The following is a 20,059-nucleotide window of genomic DNA, read 5'->3' on the forward strand; positions in this document are numbered from 1 at the left end:
GTATGATGGGGGATGATGAGGGTATGATGGGGGTATGATGGGGGTATGATGGGGTATGATGAGGGTGTGATGGGGGTATGATGGGGGTATGATGAGGGTTATGATGGGGGTATGATGAGGTATGATGAGGGTATGATGAGGGTGTGATGAGGGTATGATGGGGGTATGATGGGGGTATGATGGGGTATGATGAGGGTATGATGGGGGTATGATGGGGGTATGATGGGGTATGATGAGGGTATGATGGGGTATGATGAGGGTATGATGGGGGTATGATGGGGTATGATGGGGTATGATGAGGGTATGATGGGGGTATGATGAGGGTATGATGGGGGTATGATGGGGGTATGATGGGGTATGATGAGGGTGTGATGGGGGTATGATGGGGGTATGATGAGGGTATGATGGGGGTATGATGAGGGTATGATGAGGGTATGATGAGGGTGTGATGAGGGTATGATGGGGGTATGATGGGGGTATGATGGGGTATGATGAGGGTATGATGGGGTATGATGGGGGTATGATGGGGTATGATGAGGGTATGATGGGGTATGATGAGGGTATGATGGGGGTATGATGGGGGTATGATGGGGTATGATGAGGGTATGATGGGGGTATGATGGGGGTGTGATAAGGGTGTGATGAGGGTGTGATGGGGGTATGATGAGGGTATGATGAGGGTATGATGAGGGTATGATGAGGGTGTGATGAGGGTGTGATGAGGGTATGATGAGGGTGTGAGGGTATGATGAGGGTATGATGAGGGTATGATGAGGGTGTGATGAGGGTGTGATGAGGGTATGATGAGGGTATGATGGGGTGATGAGGTTGTGTGATGAGGTGTGATGAGGGTTATGATGAGGGTGATGAGGGTGTGATGAGGGTATGATGAGGGTATGATGAGGGTGTGATGAGGGTGTGATGAGGGTATGATGTGGGTATGATGGGGTATGATGAGGGTATGATGGGGGTATGATGGGGGTATGATGAGGGTATGATGAGGGTGTGATGAGGGTGTGATGAGGGTATGATGAGGGTATGATGAGGGTGTGATGAGGGTATGATGGGGGTATGATGGGGGTATGATGGGGTATGATGAGGGTATGATGGGGTTCTGAGGGGGTATGATGGGGGTATGATGGGGTGATGCGGGCTGATGTGAGGGTGTGATGAGGGTATGATGGGGGTATGATGGGTGTATGATGGGGTATGATGAGGGTATGATGGGGGTATGATGGGGTATGATGGGGTATGATGAGGGTATGATGAGGGTATGATGAGGGTGATGAGGGTGTGCTGGGGGTATGATGGGGTATGATGGGGTATGATGGGGTATGATGGGGTATTGAGGGGTATGATGAGGGTATGATGAGGGTGTGATGGGGGTATGATGAGGGTATGATGGGGGTATGATGGGTATGATGGGTATGATGGGGTATGATGAGGGTATGATGGGGTCTGATGAGGGTATGATGGGTATGATGAGGGGATGGTGTGTGATGGGGTATGATGGGGGTATGATGGGGGTATGATGGGGTTGATGAGGGTATGATGAGGGTATGATGAGGGTATGATGAGGGTATGATGAGGGTGTGATGGGGGTATGATGAGGGTATGATGGGGGTATGATGGGGTATGATGGGGTATGATGAGGGTATGATGAGGGTATGATGGGGTATGATGAGGGTATGATGGGGGTATGATGGGGGTGTGATGGGGGTATGATGAGGGTATGATGGGGTATGATGAGGGTATGATGTTGTGAGGGTATGATGGGGTTATGATGGGGGTATGATGGGGGTATGATGAGGGTATGATGGGGGTATCATGGGGGTATGATGGGATATGATGAGGGTATGATGAGGGTATGATGGGGTATGATGAGGGTATGATGAGGGTATGATGGGGGTATGATGGGGGATGATGAGGGTATGATGGGGGTATGATGGGGGTATGATGGGGTATGATGGGGTATGATGAGGGTATGATGAGGGTATGATGAGGGTATGATGAGGGTATGATGGGGGTATGATGGGGGTGTGATGGGGGTGTGATGGGGGTATGATGGGGGTATGATGGGGGTATGATGGGGGTATGATGGGGTATGATGAGGGTATGATGAGGGTGTGATGAGGGTATGATGGAGGTATGATGGGGTATGATGAGGGTATGATGAGGGTATGATGGGGTATGATGAGGGTATGATGGGGGTATGATGGGGGTATGATGGGTTGATGAGGGTATGATGAGGGTATGATGAGGGTATGATGTGGGTATGATGAGGGTATGATGGGGGTATGATGGGGTATGATGTATGATGAGGGTATGATGAGGGTATGATGAGGGTATGATGAGGGTATGATGAGGGTGTGATGAGGGTGTGAGGTGGGTATGATGAGGGTATGATGGGGGTATGATGGGGGTATGATAGGGGTATGATAGGGGTATGATGAGGGTATGATGAGGGTATGATGAAGGTATGATGAGGGTGTGATGAGGGTGTGATGAGGGTATGATGAGGGTATGATGTGGGTGTGATTGGAGTATGATGAGGGTATGATGAGGGATGTGGGTATGATGTGGGTGTGATGTGGGTATGATGTGGGTGTGATGAGGGTGTGATGAGGGTGTGATGTGGGTGTGATGGGGGTATGATGGTGGTATGATGAGGGTATGATGAGGGTATGATGAGGGTGTGATGAGGGTGTGATGTGGGTATGATGAGGGTGTGATGAGGGTGTGATGAGGGTATGATGAGGGTATGATGTGGGTGTGATTGGAGTATGATGAGGGTATGATGAGGGTATGATGTGGATGTGATGTGGGTATGATGAGGGTATGATGGGGGTATGATGGGGGTATATGGGTTGATAGGGTTGATGAGGGTATTATGATGAGGGTATGATGAAGGTATGATGAGGGTGTGATGAGGGTGTGATGAGGGTATGATGTGGGTGTGATTGGAGTATGATGAGGGGTATGATGAGGGTATGATGTGGGTGTGATGTGGGTATGATGTGGGTGTGATGAGGGTGTGATGAGGGTTGATGTGGGTGTGATGGGGGTATGATGGGGGTATGATGAGGGTATGATGAGGGTATGATGAGGGTATGATGTGGGTGTGATGTGGGTATGATGTGGGTGTGATGAGGGTGTGATGAGGGTTGATGTGGGTGTGATGGGGGTATGATGGGGGTATGATGTGGGTATGATGAGGGTATGATGAGGGTATGATGAGGGTATGATGGGGGTATGATGTGGGTATGATGAGGGTATGATGAGGGTATGATGAGGGTATGATGAGGGTATGATGAGGGTATGATGAGGGTTATGATGAGGGTGTGATGTGGGTGTGATGGGGGTATGATGAGGGTATGATGAGGGTATGATGAGGGTATGATGGGGGTATGATGGGGGTATGATGGGGGTATGATGAGGGTATGATGAGGGTATGATGAGGGTATGATGAGGGGGTGTGATGTGGGTGTGATGAGGGTATGATGAGGGTATGATGGGGTATGATGAGGGTGTGATGAGGGTATGATGAGGGTATGATGGTTATGAGGGTATGATGAGGGTATGATGGGGGTATGATGGGGGTATGATGGGGGTATGATGAGGGTATGATGAGGGTATGATGAGGGTATGATGAGGGTATGATGAGGGTGTGATGTGGGTGTGATGAGGGTATGATGAGGGTATGATGAGGGTGTTATGAGGGTGTGATGTGGGTGTGATGAGGGTATGATGAGGGTATGAGAGGGTGTGATGAGGGTGATGAGGGTATGATGAGGGTATGATGAGGGTATGGGGGTATGATGGGGTATGATGGGGGTATGATGAGGGTATGATGTGGGTGTGATGAGGGTATGATGGGGGTATGATGAGGGTGTGATGTGGGTGTGATGATGGTATGATGAGGGTATGTAGTGGGTATGATGAGGGTATGATGGGGGTATGATGGGGGTATGATGAGGGTATGATGAGGGTATGATGAGGGTATGATGAGGGTATGATGGGGGTATGATGAGGGTATGATGAGGGTATGATGAGGGTATGATGAGGGTGTGATGAGGGTATGATGAGGGTATGATGTGGGTATGATGAGGGTATGATGGGGGCATGATGGGGGTATGATGAGGGTATGATGAGGGTATGATGAGGGTGTGATGAGGGTATGATGAGGGTATGATGATGGTATGATGAGGGTATGTAGTGGGTATGATGAGGGTATGATGGGGGTATGATGAGGGTATGATGAGGGTATGATGAGGGTGTGATGTGGGTATGATGAGGGTATGATGAGGGTATGATGGGGGTATGATGGGGGTATGATGAGGGTATGATGAGGGTATGATGGGGGTATGGTGTGGGTGTGATGAGGGTATGATGAGGGTATGATGAGGGTATGATGTGGGTGTGATGAGGGTAGGATGAGGGTATGATGGGGGTATGATGGGGGTATGATGGGGGTATGATGAGGGTATGATGAGGGTATGATGTGGGTGTGATGAGGGTATGATGAGGGTATGATGGGGGTATGATGAGGGTGTGATGTGGGTGTGATGAGGGTATGATGAGGGTATGTAGTGGGTGTGATGAGGGTATGATGAGGGTATGTAGTGGGTGTGATGTGGGTATGATGAGGGTATGTAGTGGGTGTGATGTGGGTATGATGTATCTGAGCGTAGATGCCGTAGTGCATGTGTGGAGGTCAGCAGGCAATTTTGTGGAATCTGTTCTTTCTTTCCACGTTTTTGTGGGTCCCGAGGATTGAGCTCAGGTTGCCAGACTTTCTGGGCAAGTGCCTTTAGCTGCGGAGCAGCCATCCTCACCAGCCCGACTGTTCCTTGGGCGCCACTTATTGTTTTTAAAATTACATGTATTACTTGTAGGCCCGGCTAGTGATTAATTAAGACACTGACATTTGTTATATTTTAAAATAGTCTTAGTTAACCTAGGGTACAGTAGGTATCAATCTTTTAAACTACCTCCCATAGAGGGACAGATATGGGATCCCTGTCTCAATCCCATGTCATCTGTTTTTAATGACTTTTATCAAGCTACCTCTCATCCATAATCCTAAATATTTGTTCATATTTTTTATGGATTCTTTATCTACACTGCTGGCCATGTGTTTTTCTTCTAGCTAACCCATGGCAGCCTTCCTCTCTTCCCTTCCGGTCTCTCTCCTTCTCCTCATGGCGGGCCTTCTTCTTCCCAGAATTCCTCTCTCTGTAAGGCCCACCTACCTCCTGCCCTGCCCAAGTGGGATGGCTTTTTATTAAACAAAAGGTGAGGCAGACAACAAACAGTAATTAACATAAAAATGCATCAGATTATGCCCCAACACCCGACTGTGATTAGCTTACATTTATTTACAACAATTAAAATCTGTTCCTTCAGGCCAGCAAGATGGCTGCCCAGCAAGAGGATCCGAGTTTGATCCCTGGGGCCTATGTGGTGGGAGGAGGGCACTGATCCTGGCTACCTGTCCTCTGCCCTCCACCCCCCCCCCACTGTGGCAGGCACCCTCCCCACCGACAAATGAATGAAAGAATGAATGAGTGTAAATGCGTCTATTTAAAAGGAACAGTGGTTGGCATACCGTAGGTGCGGTATTTTGTTTGGAGAATGACATGAAATACTAGAGTTTGCCTAGACGAAGGGTCTTGTTGGTGTTCTTGAGAACCATATTACCGCAGTGTGAGAGCTTGTGTTTGAACAGTAAGGATGGGATGGAGGAGCTGGAGAGAGGGCTCAGAGGTTAAGAGCACTGGCTGTTCCTCCAGAGGTCCTGAGTTCAATTCCCAGCACCCACATGGTTGGTCATAACCACCTGTAACTCCTGCTCCAGGGGATCCGGTGCCCTCTTCTGTCTTCATGGGCACTGTGCATACACTGTGCATACGCAGGTAAAACATTGATACCCACAAAATTAAGATTCTTTAAAAAAGTAATAATGGGGTAGTTAGATGAGGCGACTGCTGACACACTGTACTATCAGACTCCAAGAGGCCACAGTTAGTGTTGACAGCTGTGGGCCGTATGTGTAAAAACTAACCCCCCCCCTGGCATGACTCCGGATCTCTAGTGAGCAGGCTTGTCCACGTCACTGGCCCCAGGGCGCCTCCAGCCTGAAGCCTTGCTGATGGATGTGGAGAGTCAGAAGGCCAGAAAGGACAGGACCATCTGTGGTTTTCCCATGATGCTTCGTTTCTGGCTTCTGACTCCGAGCAGGTGCCCTGGGTTGATTGTGGCCAATACCCTTGGTCTCCAGGGTGGAAGTCAGTCTATGGCAGTGCCCTACTGTCTGTGGTATCATCTCATCGCTATACCCCAAATCTCCCTGCCAACCCGTCATCTCACCGGGGTGATATTAAGATGCCCTCTCGTAGCATCTGCCCTTGACTCTGGCAAATATAAGTCAAGAGAGAATAGGGCTTCTTTCAAACACTGAGATCTATTTTTCCCGCCATGTGGTTTAAAGGGCTGGTGGTCCTTCAAAGCATCCATTACCTAGTTGTCAGGAACTCGATGAGCTTGTTTGCTTTCTCATCCGTTTCAGCAGCAGCATCCACATCTTCCACCTCCTGCGTCATCTGGGGGAGGTTCCCACTGCTGCCGCCCAGACTGATGCTGGAGGATGTGGAACTGGAGCTCAGGCCGGAGTCCGGCACTGGGGACGACTCCTCCTCCCTCAGGAAGTCAAAGCCGCCTGGTGGGAGGAGATGGCAAGGGAGGAGTGGGCTAGTGTGCCCACAGGCATGGTGCAGCTGGGAGGTAACCGTGTAAGTGTGACAGTTGTGAACAGTAAGTGAACAGTTGATGTGAGCTGTGCCTACAGGTCACCAATACCAGCCATTTTTCTTTTTACTAGTTTGTCAAGACAGGGTTTCTCTGTGTGGCCTTGGCTGTCCTGGACTCGCTTTGTAGACCAGGCTGGCCTCAAACTCACAAAGATCCGCCTGCCTCTGCCTCCCGAATGCTGGGATTAAAGGTGTGCACCACCACTGTCTGGCCCAATCATTTTTCTTTGCCCATAAGGCTGTGCACCCCAGTGCACCTCTGAGAGCATGGGGAGATATGTGTTCCACGCTGGGGACCGACTAGATGCTGTGGTAGAGGAAGACACGTGTGTGTGTTTTGTATATCCTGGCCAGACCAGCAAGGGTGAGTCACCAACTGTACAGTTGAATTAGTGAATTAGTCTCAAGTATTTAAACATTTAAAACGAATCCTTTAAAAAACACTAGCTACTCAGTGGCTGCTGGCAAGTTATATTTAGTGTTTTTGAGTAAACACAGAGGCTATGAACTCGATTAATTTGTGTATGTAATATGTGTGTGTGCACATATGCACATGTGAGCATACAATGTACACACATATATATGTTGGTGCTTGGGATTAGACTCTTGGCCTCAGGCATGCTGACTTTATATTTTATCACGGATCTATGCCCTAACCCTTTATTAGCATATTTTAATGAGCTATATGGCACGATATTCGAAGAACTATATACAGAACTCATATTTGTCTAACACTGTACATCTCTAGTTATGCTGCTGTTTGAAATTATATACATGCAGCCGTCCTCCTTTTCTCTATTTGAAAAGAAATCTGCATTCTGTCAGATTCCAATAAATGCAGGCAGCCACTCAATAAAGTGATAACCCCTCCATGGGAACAAGAAGGCGCAAGAGAGGCACCCGGCACACGTGCCATGTCCTGCTCAACATGGTCACCTTGTCCCACAATCTCATCCTCCAGCATTCCAGGCCAGAGCTCTTGGCAGATGAGCACTTTGATGCCAGTACACCCAGAGGAACGTACTCACTGAAGGAGGGGGGCGGCAGGCAGGGGAACTGTGGGAACGCACATTCAAACACTCAACCCTGAGAGGGATTGCTGGAGACATGATCACATGAGGCCAGGTGTTAATCTATGCTGCAGAAGGTTGAATCTAACATCACAAGGGAAGCGAGTGTGGACTCCACAGTCTCTCGGGGTCACCTCCCCACTGACAACACCGTCACTCATCTTCTTACCTGTGTACAGATATTCTGGCTGATAAGCTGGCTGCATGGTGAGGGTCTTGGCTTCCCCCATCTCTCGGGTCTGCAGGAGTACGGAGGCAATGGCATGAAAGTTGCTGTTGCAGGAGAGGGCGATGAGGAGGTGAAGGAGCAACTTTTTGCTGTGCTCGAAGACCTCAGGCCGATAGTGGTCCAGACCTGGAACAGAGGGCACAAACTCTTAACAGGAACAAGCGCTAAAGCTCCTTGAGATTCTTGGGATGGCAAAGACTCCCGGACGCTGGTAGTGTGTGGGCTGGAAGAAGAACAGTTAGTCATCTTTGTTAGTGTTTGGGTTTCCAGCATGAAGAAGTTGGGCTTAGGGAAAAATAAGATACTTTGTGATTTTTTTTTTTTTTTTTTTTTTTAAGAGACAGGGTTTCTCTGTGTACCTTGGCTGTCCTAGACTCACTTTGTAGACCAGGCTGGTCTCAAATTCACAGCGATCCACCTGCCTCTGCCCTTCCGAGTGCTGGGATTAAAGGCGTGCGCCACCACTGCCTGGCTGACACTTTGTGACTTAAATGAAAGATTTGCATAAAATGTTGACAGGTGGCCTTTTCTCATCCCCTCTGTAGCATTTAATGTGGTTCATATTCTTTCTTCCTGATGCCTTCTCTTCCCTGGAGCTGCCGTTGAAGTGGGTTTTGCTTAATGAAACCTTGCTTGGAAGTGCAGACTGGCTTTGAGTTTGAGGTCGTCCGTCAGCCATGGAGTGCTGGGATCCCAGTCGTAAGCCGCCACATAAGGCCCAAAGCAGCTTCATGTTATTCTCTCTTTCCAACTTAACTGGCGTTCTAGATAGTTCCTCTCCACTTTTGCCCACCACTTGGACATCTAAAGCTAGGTACTTAGCCTGCCACATCCCCTGCTATTTCTCTCTTTGTTTTGATCAATTTTCATGCCTTTCTATTTGTTTTCCCAGCCAAAGACCCCCAAGTGAGCCCACAATACTTTGGGTATCTTTAAAGATGCATTATTAATGTTTATATTACAGAAGTGTCAGTGTTAAACTATGACTGATCACCTGGAACATTACATATGACAGAAATGAATTTGAAAAGGAAATGAAAAAGGAAAGGCTCATTTTAGAACTGAGAGGAGCCTGTGTGCAATGAAACACACGTCTATGCATTTATTATTTTTTTTTCAAGACAAGGTTTCTCTGTGTAATAGAGAACTCGCTCTGTAGAGCAGGCTGTCCTCGAACTCAGCAATCCCCTTGCCTCTGCCTCCAGAGTGCTGGGATAACAGGCGTGCGCCACCGCCACCCGGCTTTTTTTTTTTTTTTTTTTTCCGTTTTTTTTTTTTTTTCTTTTTTTTTTCACCCGGCTTTTTACATGCTTATCATCCTGTTGGTTAGAATCCCCCTTAGACCCAGTCTTACCTAAGAAGACGGCGTGAAGCAACAGAGGAAGATGAAGGGCCCAGTCTTCTCGCACACTGTGATCCACCACCATCTCCGTCATAAAGATCACCGCAATATTACACCTGGCCGACAAAACGGAGAGATGAACACAAACTTGTACAGAGGATTAGTCTCATGGTTATACAGAGGAAAACCTCAGAGGGCCACAGGCTGATCATAAAGTCAGAAAAGTCCCATTCATCACCTTTCGTGAGACCAGTTGAAAGTCCCTCATCTCCATGGTGGAGAAGTCCAGTCAAAGCAAAGAGCTCATTTCCCTCCGCCGCTCACAGTGCCTGCCGCTCACCTGTGCAGCGCCTGCCACTCACCTGTGCAGTGGCCCCCGCGGAGTGACGGTCTCTGGGAGGTAGTCGACTAAGGGGGCCCAGCATCCTCCAGTGCACGGCATGGGTAAGGGCTGTGGCTGCTTGGCCTCCGTAATAGTTAACAACCAGCCCGTGTAGGGCGAGATCGGATCATCTGGAGGATGAGAAAGATATGGCTGCTTTATTTGTGTGTGTGTTAAAAGACTCATGTTTCCCGTAGTTGGTGTTTTTAGAAAGAGTCTTGCAAACGTATGCTTACCAAAAACAACAGCTCACTAAGCACAAATCGCATTGTCAAATGAGTTAGAATCAGTTGATTACATAATTACTTGATTTGCTATTCGTTGATGGTTTGTAGTTATTCATTATAGAGCAAAGAAAAATCCAGATTAAAAAACGTACAATTGTGATTGCCATTGCAGAGAAATGCAAGTCTGTGTTTCTAGTCAGCTCAGCCCAAGAGCCTGAGAGTCATCCTGCATGTCCTCCCATCCCACCATCACGATGACAACAACAACACAAGGGATGACACAGGCAGGTACCATGTCAGGCACTGTCCTATGTATTTTGCATCCCAAGGGTCTAATCATGGCTACTTACCATCACCATCCCTGTTTTATACTGAGGAAACTGACATTTCTACACATCCAGCCAGATTTGCATCTGACCGATCACTTGTCCCCAGCTCTTTCCTGCTCTCTGCATCTGATCCACCCTCTTTCTTCGTTCACTCTCCAGAGGTCCCTTTTAGGGGGTGCCTTAAGGAAGCCTGCAGCCCACATAATGACTTCAGGCATCTTTATGAAGCGACCACACGCCTCTTATGGCTAACTGCCTCCCACTCCCCCACTGTGCACTCCAGCCCACTCATGATGACTTCCTTGCTGTTCTGTTCAGGGTTAGACAAGACTTGGTCCAGCCTCAGGGACTGGAATGTTCTAGGCTCTTTTTCACTCACTGCTCTGTCACAAAGGCATTGCAGAAAATACTTCATGTTCTACTTCATTTTGACTAATTTTGAGAAATCAAAGGAAATGATGTGGGGGTGCTTTTCTTAAACTCTGAGATGTTTTTTCTAAGATTTATTTATTTATTTTTATTTATTATGCATACAATGTTCTGCCTGCATGTGGGCCTCCTCACCAGAAGAGGGCACCAGATCTCCCTATAGATGGTTGTGAGCCACCATGTGGTTGCTGGGACTTGAACTCAGGACCTCTGGAAGAACAAACAATGTGCTTAACCTCTGAGATGCTTTTTATTAAACCCACTGGACCATAAGGTGCCACTGTTGTGTGTGTGACAGAGATCACTAGAGCTTTGCCCCTGGAAAGCGGCAGCATTTAAATTAGTTTCATGCTAGCTGAGCCCATCCTTGCAAGGCAGGGTGATCATCTGTTCAAGTCTATACACAGGGACACGTTGTGGAGGAACCTGCTGGCTGATGTACAGTATTTTCCTTTATGTGTACGTCACCATCACAGAGAAGTGGGTATTGTTCCATTGTGCTTGCCATGGTGTGGGGGCACTTGTTAGTATACTGTTTAACCCCTTCAAGACTGAAGTCAATTAACTTTTTTTTCAATTAACATTTCTATGTGTGTGTGTGCCTGCCTCAAAGTGTGTCTTTGCACCACATCTGTGCGGCTGCCTGAGAGGCCAGAAGTGGTCAGGAGCCCCCAGAAGTGCAGTTACAGGAATGATCGGCTGCTGTGTGATGCTGGGAACTGAACCCACTGCTGTTCATCATCCAGAGGACCCCGCTTCATGGGGTTCCACCACCCACATGGCAGCTCACAATCATCTGTAACCCCAGTTCCAGGGAAACCGACACCCTTCTCGCCTCCATGGGCACGGCACGCATGTGATGCATAGTCATACATGCATGCAGGCAAAGCACCCAAAATGTAAACAGTTAAGAATATAACAATTTTTAAAAAGAGTTCCACAACGCAGACTCAGGTCACTGAAGTGTTTCTAGAATTTCTTTAACTCCTAGACAACCTATATTTATGCTGGTTGTATCTGCACAAGGTGTCTGGGCTCCAGACAAAAGCTACAAGTGCATTCACCTTGCTGGTTTATCCAACTGCCCATGGCTCAGAGATGTTCATGTACAAAGCCATCTCCCGGCCTAGGAAGGGTTTCTGATGCTATGCCACGGGGAGTTTCAATAGGAGACCATATCCATCTGTGGACCGTGGATGCACAAGGCTATAAACACTTAAATCCACTCCAAGACAGTTCCACGGTTACAATTTTTTTCTTAAAAAAAAAATTATTCATTTCTTTATTTACTTATTTATTAAATTTGTGTATGCCCAAGGTGGCCAGAGATGAGGGCCAGATCCTCTGGAGCTGGAGTTTGAGGCAGCTGTGAGATGCCACGTGAGTGCTGGGAACCAAAAGCAGGTCCTCTGGAAGAGCAGGCAGTGCTCTTCACTGCTGAGCCATCTCTACAGCCCCCAGCAGTTTTTTTTTCCCAAAGAGGTCATTTCTTACTAGGCTTTCTCCACTTGTCTCCACTTGGCATTATAGTGGAAAATGCCAAAATCCAGGAACACAGAACTCGGGTAGTCTTTTGGTCTTTAATAACCTTTCTCTCTCTCTCTCTCTCTCTCTCTCTCTCTCTCTCTCTCTCTCTCTCTCTCTCTCTGTGTGTGTGTGTGTGTGTGTGTGTGTGTGTGTGGTTTTTCAAGACAGGGTTTCTCTCTGTGTAGCCCTGGCTGTCCTGGATCTTGCTCTATAGACCAGGCTGGCCTTGAACTCATAGAGATCAGTCTCCCTCTGCCTCCCAAGAGCTGGGATTAAAAGTGTGCGCTGCCGCGCCCGGCCAGCTCTGCGTGGCTGAACCCCACAGCCTCTGCCACTCACTTTTGTCCTCGTCATACGACCCTCCAGAGCTGTTGCTGTATCTTGACTCCAGGCGAGTGTGGGCTCGGATCACGTTGCTAAACCTTCGAAAACGAAACACAGCCATGAAATGGTGACATGTGTGAGTGCTTGTTCCCCAAAAGAAGATTCTACAGGTTAGTGGCTGGCTTTTTGTTTGTGTGTTTGTTTGTTTGTTTTTCAAGACAGGGTTTCTCTGTGTAGCCTTGGCTGTCCAAGACTTCACTTTGTAGACCATGCTGGCCTTGAACTCACAGTGATCCACTTGCCTTTCCTGAGTGTTGGGATTAAAAGGGTGCACCACCACGCTTGGCTCTCCTCTTTCTTTATAGATGGGGCCTCACTATGAAGTCCTGGCTGGCCTGGAACTCCTCATAATGTTGCAGGATATTTGATCCCATTGTGAACCCGAGATTGTGAACTGTAAAAACCCATTTCTTGTTTGGCATAGTTGAACCCTAAAACGCGCCTTTAAAATAAGAACTGACCAAGAAGAGACTTGATACCCTATGAGCATATACAGGGGGAGGAGGTCCCCCTCAGCCACAGTCATAGGGGAGGGAGTAAGGGGAAAATGGGAGGGAGGGAGGAATGGGAGGATACAAGGGATGGGATAACAATTGAGATGTAATATGAGTAAATTAATTAAAAAAAACAAACAAAAATAAAATAAAATAAGAACCGAGCTTATTGCAAACAGGTGGTTATGGTGTGGCTCAGCCTTAGCTTTAATCCAAAAGATTCCGGTACACAGGATTTAATAAAATTAACCCTAGGTCAAGAGGTGGAGCAAGAAGCCAGCTGACAGGGATTAAGGAGCAGGAGGCACTGTGAGTTGAAGGGTATTAAAGACAGTGTGGATAAAGAAGGGGCTTTTTGGGCTTTGAGCTAGAAAGCCTTTGGCCTTGGGTTTTTGGTTTTTTCCTCCTGGGCTGTCGGCTGAGCTAGTGAACCTTTTGGGCCTTTTTCATTGGGATGTGAGCTAAGTAGGAAGGTCAGCTGGGTGCTTTCTCTGCCTCTCTGAGCTAGTGGGTTTTCACCCCAGCATCTGGCTCCTGAGTCTTTATTAGTAAAATTGAGTGATTAGGACTTTCATTTTTAAAAACAGCACCATATAGACCAGGTTGGCCTTGAATTCACAGAAATCCACTTTTTTTTTTTTTTTTTTTTTTGAGATAAGATTTCTCTGTGTCTTGGCTATACTGGACTCATTTTGTAGACCAGCCTAGCCTTGAACTCACAGAGATCCATCTGCCTCTGCCTCCCGAGTGCTGGGATTAAAGGCGTGTGCCACCACTGTCCAGCCATTTTTCTTAAAGGATTATTGTAGCAATTATACCCCAAACACTTTTTTTTCCAGTCAGGGGGGCCAGAGGTCTTGTCCTGTTCATAAGTCAAGTCCAAACCTTGAGATAATAGTGTACTTTAAACATTGTGCTCCAACTGCAAACCTAACGTCTGTTTGGGAACGAAGATGTGCACGGCTCCTCATTCCTGCACAGGACAGGCTGGGCAGCCAGCCTGACCTGCTGAGTGACAGAACAGAGAGGGGAAGAAACAGAGATACACAGCACTTTCATAAGCAAGCTGGGGCTATGGATAAATTAAAGTTTCCCTCGGAGCGTGATAGTTGGAAGATAATGTAATCATGATTGGAAAGATTGTTTCATGCATCTCTAAGGATTGTTCACTCAATTAGAGGAAAGTGCTGGGCCACATGAATGCCACCTGCATCATCTCATTTAATTTGCCTCTCACTTTTGACCTGGTGTTATTTACTTTATAAATGGGGAAACTGAGGCTGAATGAGGTTAAACAACTTGTGTGCTGTCAACACTAGGGAGGTCATAGTGCACGGGCCCTGTTCATGCCATGATACCTCAGAGTGGGAAAAGCACCATTTAAGACTGCGCAGGTGTCTGAGTGACAGATGTCCCTAGGATTCTGACCTGATTGAAATGTCAGAACATTGTAGTGTGCCTGGTAGATATGTTTATTACTGTGTGTCAGTGTGACTAGGCCCTTAATCACCAGCTCTATGGCTGGGACAAAGATGCTTATCCCAAGAACTCCAAACGTGACCAAAGAAAATAGAAAATATTTTATGCTTTAAAAAAGTATATTTTTAGTTTTGTATGGGTCTGTGTGTTTTGCTGGTATGTATATATGTGTGCCACATATGTATGCAGTGCCTGGGGGGGGGTGTGGGCAGGAGAGGACATTGTATCCTTGGAACTGGTGTTACAGATGGCTGTAAGCCGCAGTGTGGGAGCTGGGAATCGAACCCGGGTCTTCCACAGTTAGCAGTGTGTGCTCTTAACCACTGAGCCAGCTCTCCAGTCTAGTTTTATGCTTTTATCATGATATTATCATGCTTAAGTTGAGATCTGTAGGGTGCCTTGCTGGATGCTCACAGCATTTGAATTAGTCCGTGTTCATCATTCTCTTTTAATTGATTTTTTAAAAATTACTCACTTGGTATTAGCATCATCTTCTCTTCATAGCAAAGTTAAGACTAACTACCAGATACGCTGGGTTTTTTTTGTTTCTTTGGTTTTTTTTTTTTTTTTTTTGTCTTGTTTTTTGTTTTTAGAGACAGGGTTTCTCTGTGTATGTAGCTCTGGCTGTCCTGGACTCGCTTTGTAGACCAGGCTGGCCTCAAACTCACAGCGATCTGCCTGCCTCTGCCTCCCGAGTGCTGGGATTAAAGGCGTGTGCCACCACGCCTGGCTGTTCATGTCACCATTCTAACACAGGGGTGTGGCTCAGGGGAAACACAGCAAAGTGTGTGTTTATATTAAACTTCATGGTGTTAAGAATGGAAGCAGAGCCTTTGTATGGGCTCGGCGAGGCGAGAATTTGACCATTGAGGTATATCCCAGCCCCAAAATGGTATATATACTTGTTTTTACATAAAAGATACACAGAAGACTCAATCTATGTCTTTGTATGTAGCCAGGCTGTGTATGCACAGACATTAGAAAATTCTCAAGCCAACATAGGTGACAGTAGACTAAGCATTTGCTTCCGGTTGGAACAATGGGTGTGGTAGGATGTGGAGTGCCTTACTGAGGTTTCCTTTGCTGTGATAAAGACTGCAACCAAACGCCACTCGGGAGGAAGTGGTTTATTAGACTTAGCTTCCCTGCCCATCACTGAGGGAAAACATGGCAGAACCTGGAGGCAGGAGCTGAGGCGGCTGCCGTGATGGAATGCTGCTCGAGAGCTGGCTCCCCCCGTGCTTGCTCAGCCCTCCTGCTTATAGAACCCAGGGCACCTGCCCAGGGACGGAGCCATGTGCAGCAGGCTGGGCCTGCCCCCCATCAACTGTTAACGGAGAAAGCACATGCTCAACTGAGATTCCCTCTTCCCAAATGGTCTAGTTGGTGTCAAGCGGACAGAACCCAGCCAGCACATGGAGTGAGGTAAGGTTTTAGGAAAAGGACACACGCCAGGGAAAGGCGACCGTTTCACCGAGCCGCATCAGGGATTTCCATTTCATTCCTTAGGTATCTGCAAAAGGTCGTTTTTCTCCTCAGTCTACTGCTCACCTATAGTCTCAGTGACTTCCAATGTTCTCCACTGTCCTGTCTTTTGAGTCACTGCTTTGTGACTCTACAGAACTGGACACATAGTTTCATACAGGTCAGGCCACAGAGCAGACTACGGCACAGACTAAGGAGTATCAGATGCTAGGAAAGCTCCAAGCCACGGCCTTCCCCAGAGGCGCCTTAACCGTGTGTGAAACGCAGCGTTCTAAGCAGCGTGTGCAGGGCCCAAACAAACGTCACTTGGCAAAGGACAAAAGCAGGCTGGTGAGAATGCCACGTCTGGAGGGTTCCATGTTTGTACCCATGGCTACTGATAAACCATGGCACCCAGTAAGTGGGGTTTGAAAAGTGCTGCGGAGGGGAGGGGGCTGGAGAGATGGCTCAGAGGTTGAGAGGGCTGCCTGCTCTTCCAAAGGTCCTGAGTTCAATTCCCAGCAACCACATGATGGCTCACAACCATCTACAATGAAATCTGCTGCCCTTTTCTGGCCTGCAGGTGTTATACTCAGGCAGAACACTGTATACTAAATAAATAAATCTTAAAAAAAAAAAAAAGTGCTGCGGAGGACATGGGGTAGGTGTCACACATTAGATGGCCTTGGTCTCGCCTCCTTTTTGAGACAGATCTAAAGGGGTCTGTTATGATGTTTATGAAGCCAAGATCAAGCAGAAACAAGTCCCTTCAAGACGGGCGATGTTGGAGCCATAACGCAGCCTTAATCTCATGGCAACCCTCTGCCTCAGCTTCCCGGATTATGAGGTCCTCCAAGGACAATGCCTCTAAAAGTCCTGTGCCATCTCAATGCTAAAGGCCACCACAAAAATTCCCATGAAGTATAATAATGACTCGGATGAGATGCTAATATCTAAAACCGGAGCAGCTTTCTATTGCAGAGAAAAGGAAGATGGGAAACTCAGTCTACAAAATAAATGACTAAAGATGGCTCAGTGGTTAAGCAGCACTGGCCACCCTTCCAGAGGACCTCAGTTTGACCCTGAGCACCCACATGGCAGCTCACAACTATCAGCACCTCTAGTTCCAGTGGACTCTAAAATTCTCTCCTGGTCTCTGCAGGCACGGGGCACACACAGACATACATGCAGCCAAAACATACAAATAACTAAAGCGAAGTAAAAGAAAACAAAACAGCTATGTCCGTGCTCTCTTCCCAGTCACTTGCAGAACGGAGAGAGCCAGGCTATTTATTCACAGGCAACGAGAAGATGGAATGTGGGTGAGAGAGAGGAAGCCCTGCAGAGCTCATGCAAGAGAACAGGTTCCTGGCGCTACGGGGCAGCAGTGCCCTTGGTCAGTTAAGATGTGATAAAGCAGCCGGGTGTGGTGGCACCTGACTTTAATCCCAGCACTTGGGAGGCAGAGGCAGGTGGATCATTTTGAGTTTGAGGCCAGCCTGGTCTACAGAGTGAGTTCAAGACAGCCAAGGCTACACAGAGAAACCCTGTCTTGAAAAAAAAAAAAAAAAAAAAAAAGGGGGGGGGGGAGATGTGATTAAAGTACAGTCAAATGAGAATGAAAATGGCTGTGGGTTGAATATGGCTCCTGCCCTGTGTTCATGCCAGTGTTTGCCTCTCAAGTCACGTCAGTGGTGTCAAGAGGGTAGAAACTTCATCTCACTATGGTGTTTACAAGGAAGATACTTAGAAAAAGATGGATCTAGCAGGACATTATTGTGTATTTTTTATACAAGGACATTATATGTAAAATATTCATCTACATGGTACTCCATGTGTACCCCTGTTCTGTTCCCTCAGGCCACCCAGCCCATAAGTATGTGTATATCTGTGTATGAAGAGAAGTTAAGGACCTTAGGATAGAAGCTAGATGATGTAAGCCAATTAGGATGGAGCCCCTGTGATCCTGGTGGCTTTATATGGAGAGCAAAGCGGGGGTAGGGGGCGCAGGGGGGAAGGGGGCTAATGTATGCACATGCTCCTGTTAGGATCTGATGACGCCAACGAAGGCCTATGCCGAAGCCCACACCGAGCAGTTTAGAATACCAGCCCCTACAACTGTGAGTTAAGCGAACATTTCTCTTAGGAGTTAGTCTGCCTCAGATGTTTGCTACAGTAACAAAAGGTTGATGAACACAAGATTGCTGGAGAGAACTTACCTCAAGACATTTAAGCAATCATATAATAATTAGATCTGAAATCCTCATGTGCCAAATCTCTTCTAATTCCACATGGTTTGTGCCCACTAGCAGAGCAATCCTTTTTTTTTTTTATTCTCCCAAGATTTATTTTTATTTTATGCAGATGAGTGTTTGCCTGCATGTGTATGTACCATGTGGATGCAGTACCGGTGATGGTCAGAAGAGGGCACCAGATCCCCTGGCACTGGGATTAAGGAAGGTTGTGAGCTGCCACATGGTAGCTGGTGACAGAACCCAGGTCCTTTGAAGAGCAGCCGATGCTCTAACCACTGACCCACCTCTCCAGGCTCCAACCAGTGGTTTTTATGACACTCAAGGCTGAGTGGGATTCAGGCACCAGAAAAATGTCTTACTCTCAGATTCTGTGCAGAATGTATCTTTAGGGCTACATAGGGCGGAGCTGGGAAGTCAGCAAAGAGAACCTGACTAACTTGTGCGGATGCCACAGACTCCATCTGAAGGTTAGAGTGGACATCACGTCCAACACGCACACTGACCTGTCATCAGATTCTTTCAGTATCTTGCTCTCCTCGGGGTCCGGGAAACTGTCCTGACCGGCGACTACAGTGTTACTGCTGGAGGTGGTTCCTGTACAAAGGATTAGGAGACATCAGAGAGAGTGCACAGAGGGGATAGCGCAAGTCCTAAGTAATCCAGGAGAGGATTTTCTGTGACATCCCACGCTTGTCAGTCTCAGGCATTTTAAACAACTGTCTCAAAGTCCACAGCGTGCAACTCTAGACAACTACGTCGGTCAAACCAAATTCCTTCTTCCTCATAAAATGAGGCTGTAACACTTTTAGATGTTTCTAGCCACAGGTCAAGGCCTTATATAGAGGTAGTTCTGCAGCCCTGCTGGAACGCCTTTTGCTGTTGCCAATTTGAGACAGGGTCTTGCCATGTAGCCTGGACTGATCCTCTTCCCCTGTTCCTCCAATGCCGGGGTGCCGGGCAGGCGCCACCAGCTCTTGCACTGGGTCCAGGAATTATTCAACTAATGATACGGAGGAAGTCCAAGTAGGATTCCGATCCCTAGGCGTGTGTCTCTCTGGAAAAAAATATCCTAAGAAGTAAGATAAAGAGAGAGCACAGGACAGCTGGATGTGGTGGCATGCACCTGTAGTCCCAGCACTCGGGAGGCAGAGGCAGGCGGATCGCTGTGAGTTCAAGGCCAGCCTGGTCTACTTAGCGAGTCCAGGACAGCCAAGGCTACACAGAGGAAAACCCTGTCTCAAAAAACAAAACAGAGAGAGAGAGAGAGACAGACAGACAGACAGACAGACAGAGACAGACAGAATGGGGGGGGGGCATGGGGAACACTTCAAGACATTTGAGGGAGGTAGTACATGTTCCATGAAATGAACAGGTACAGATCGATTGAAAGCAGTAATATGGGCTGGAGAGATGGCTCAGAGGTTAAGAGCACCGTCTGCTCTTTCAAAGGCCCTGAGTTCAATTCCCAGCAACCACATGGTGGCTCACAACCGTCTATAATGAGATCTCGCATGCAGGCTCACATGCAGGCAGAATACTGTATAAATGATAAACAAGTAAATCTTTAAAAAAAAAAAAAAAAAACAAAGGAAAAAGAAAGAAACAAAAAAAGAGAGCGAAAGCAACAATGCTTGGTGAG

At 47.5% G+C, this 20,059-nt stretch overlaps 1 protein-coding gene across 1 annotated transcript in view; it reads right to left on the minus strand.

The window, feature by feature from the left end:
- The window catches only part of Fry (FRY microtubule binding protein), a 250,299-nt gene that overhangs the window by 73,799 nt on the left and 156,441 nt on the right, over positions 1-20,059 (minus strand). Inside the window, exons 35-40 of the mRNA XM_051162840.1 lie at positions 18,924-19,014; positions 12,684-12,766; positions 9,813-9,963; positions 9,463-9,566; positions 8,049-8,234; positions 6,520-6,718 (exon numbers count right to left, since the gene is read on the minus strand). Of these exons, the coding sequence (XP_051018797.1) occupies positions 6,520-6,718; positions 8,049-8,234; positions 9,463-9,566; positions 9,813-9,963; positions 12,684-12,766; positions 18,924-19,014 (814 nt within the window). The remainder of the gene's footprint in view (positions 1-6,519; positions 6,719-8,048; positions 8,235-9,462; positions 9,567-9,812; positions 9,964-12,683; positions 12,767-18,923; positions 19,015-20,059) is intronic.

The sequence above is a fragment of the Acomys russatus genome, chromosome 19 (assembly GCF_903995435.1).
Source record: "Acomys russatus chromosome 19, mAcoRus1.1, whole genome shotgun sequence".
Classification (NCBI taxonomy): Eukaryota; Metazoa; Chordata; class Mammalia; order Rodentia; family Muridae; genus Acomys; species Acomys russatus.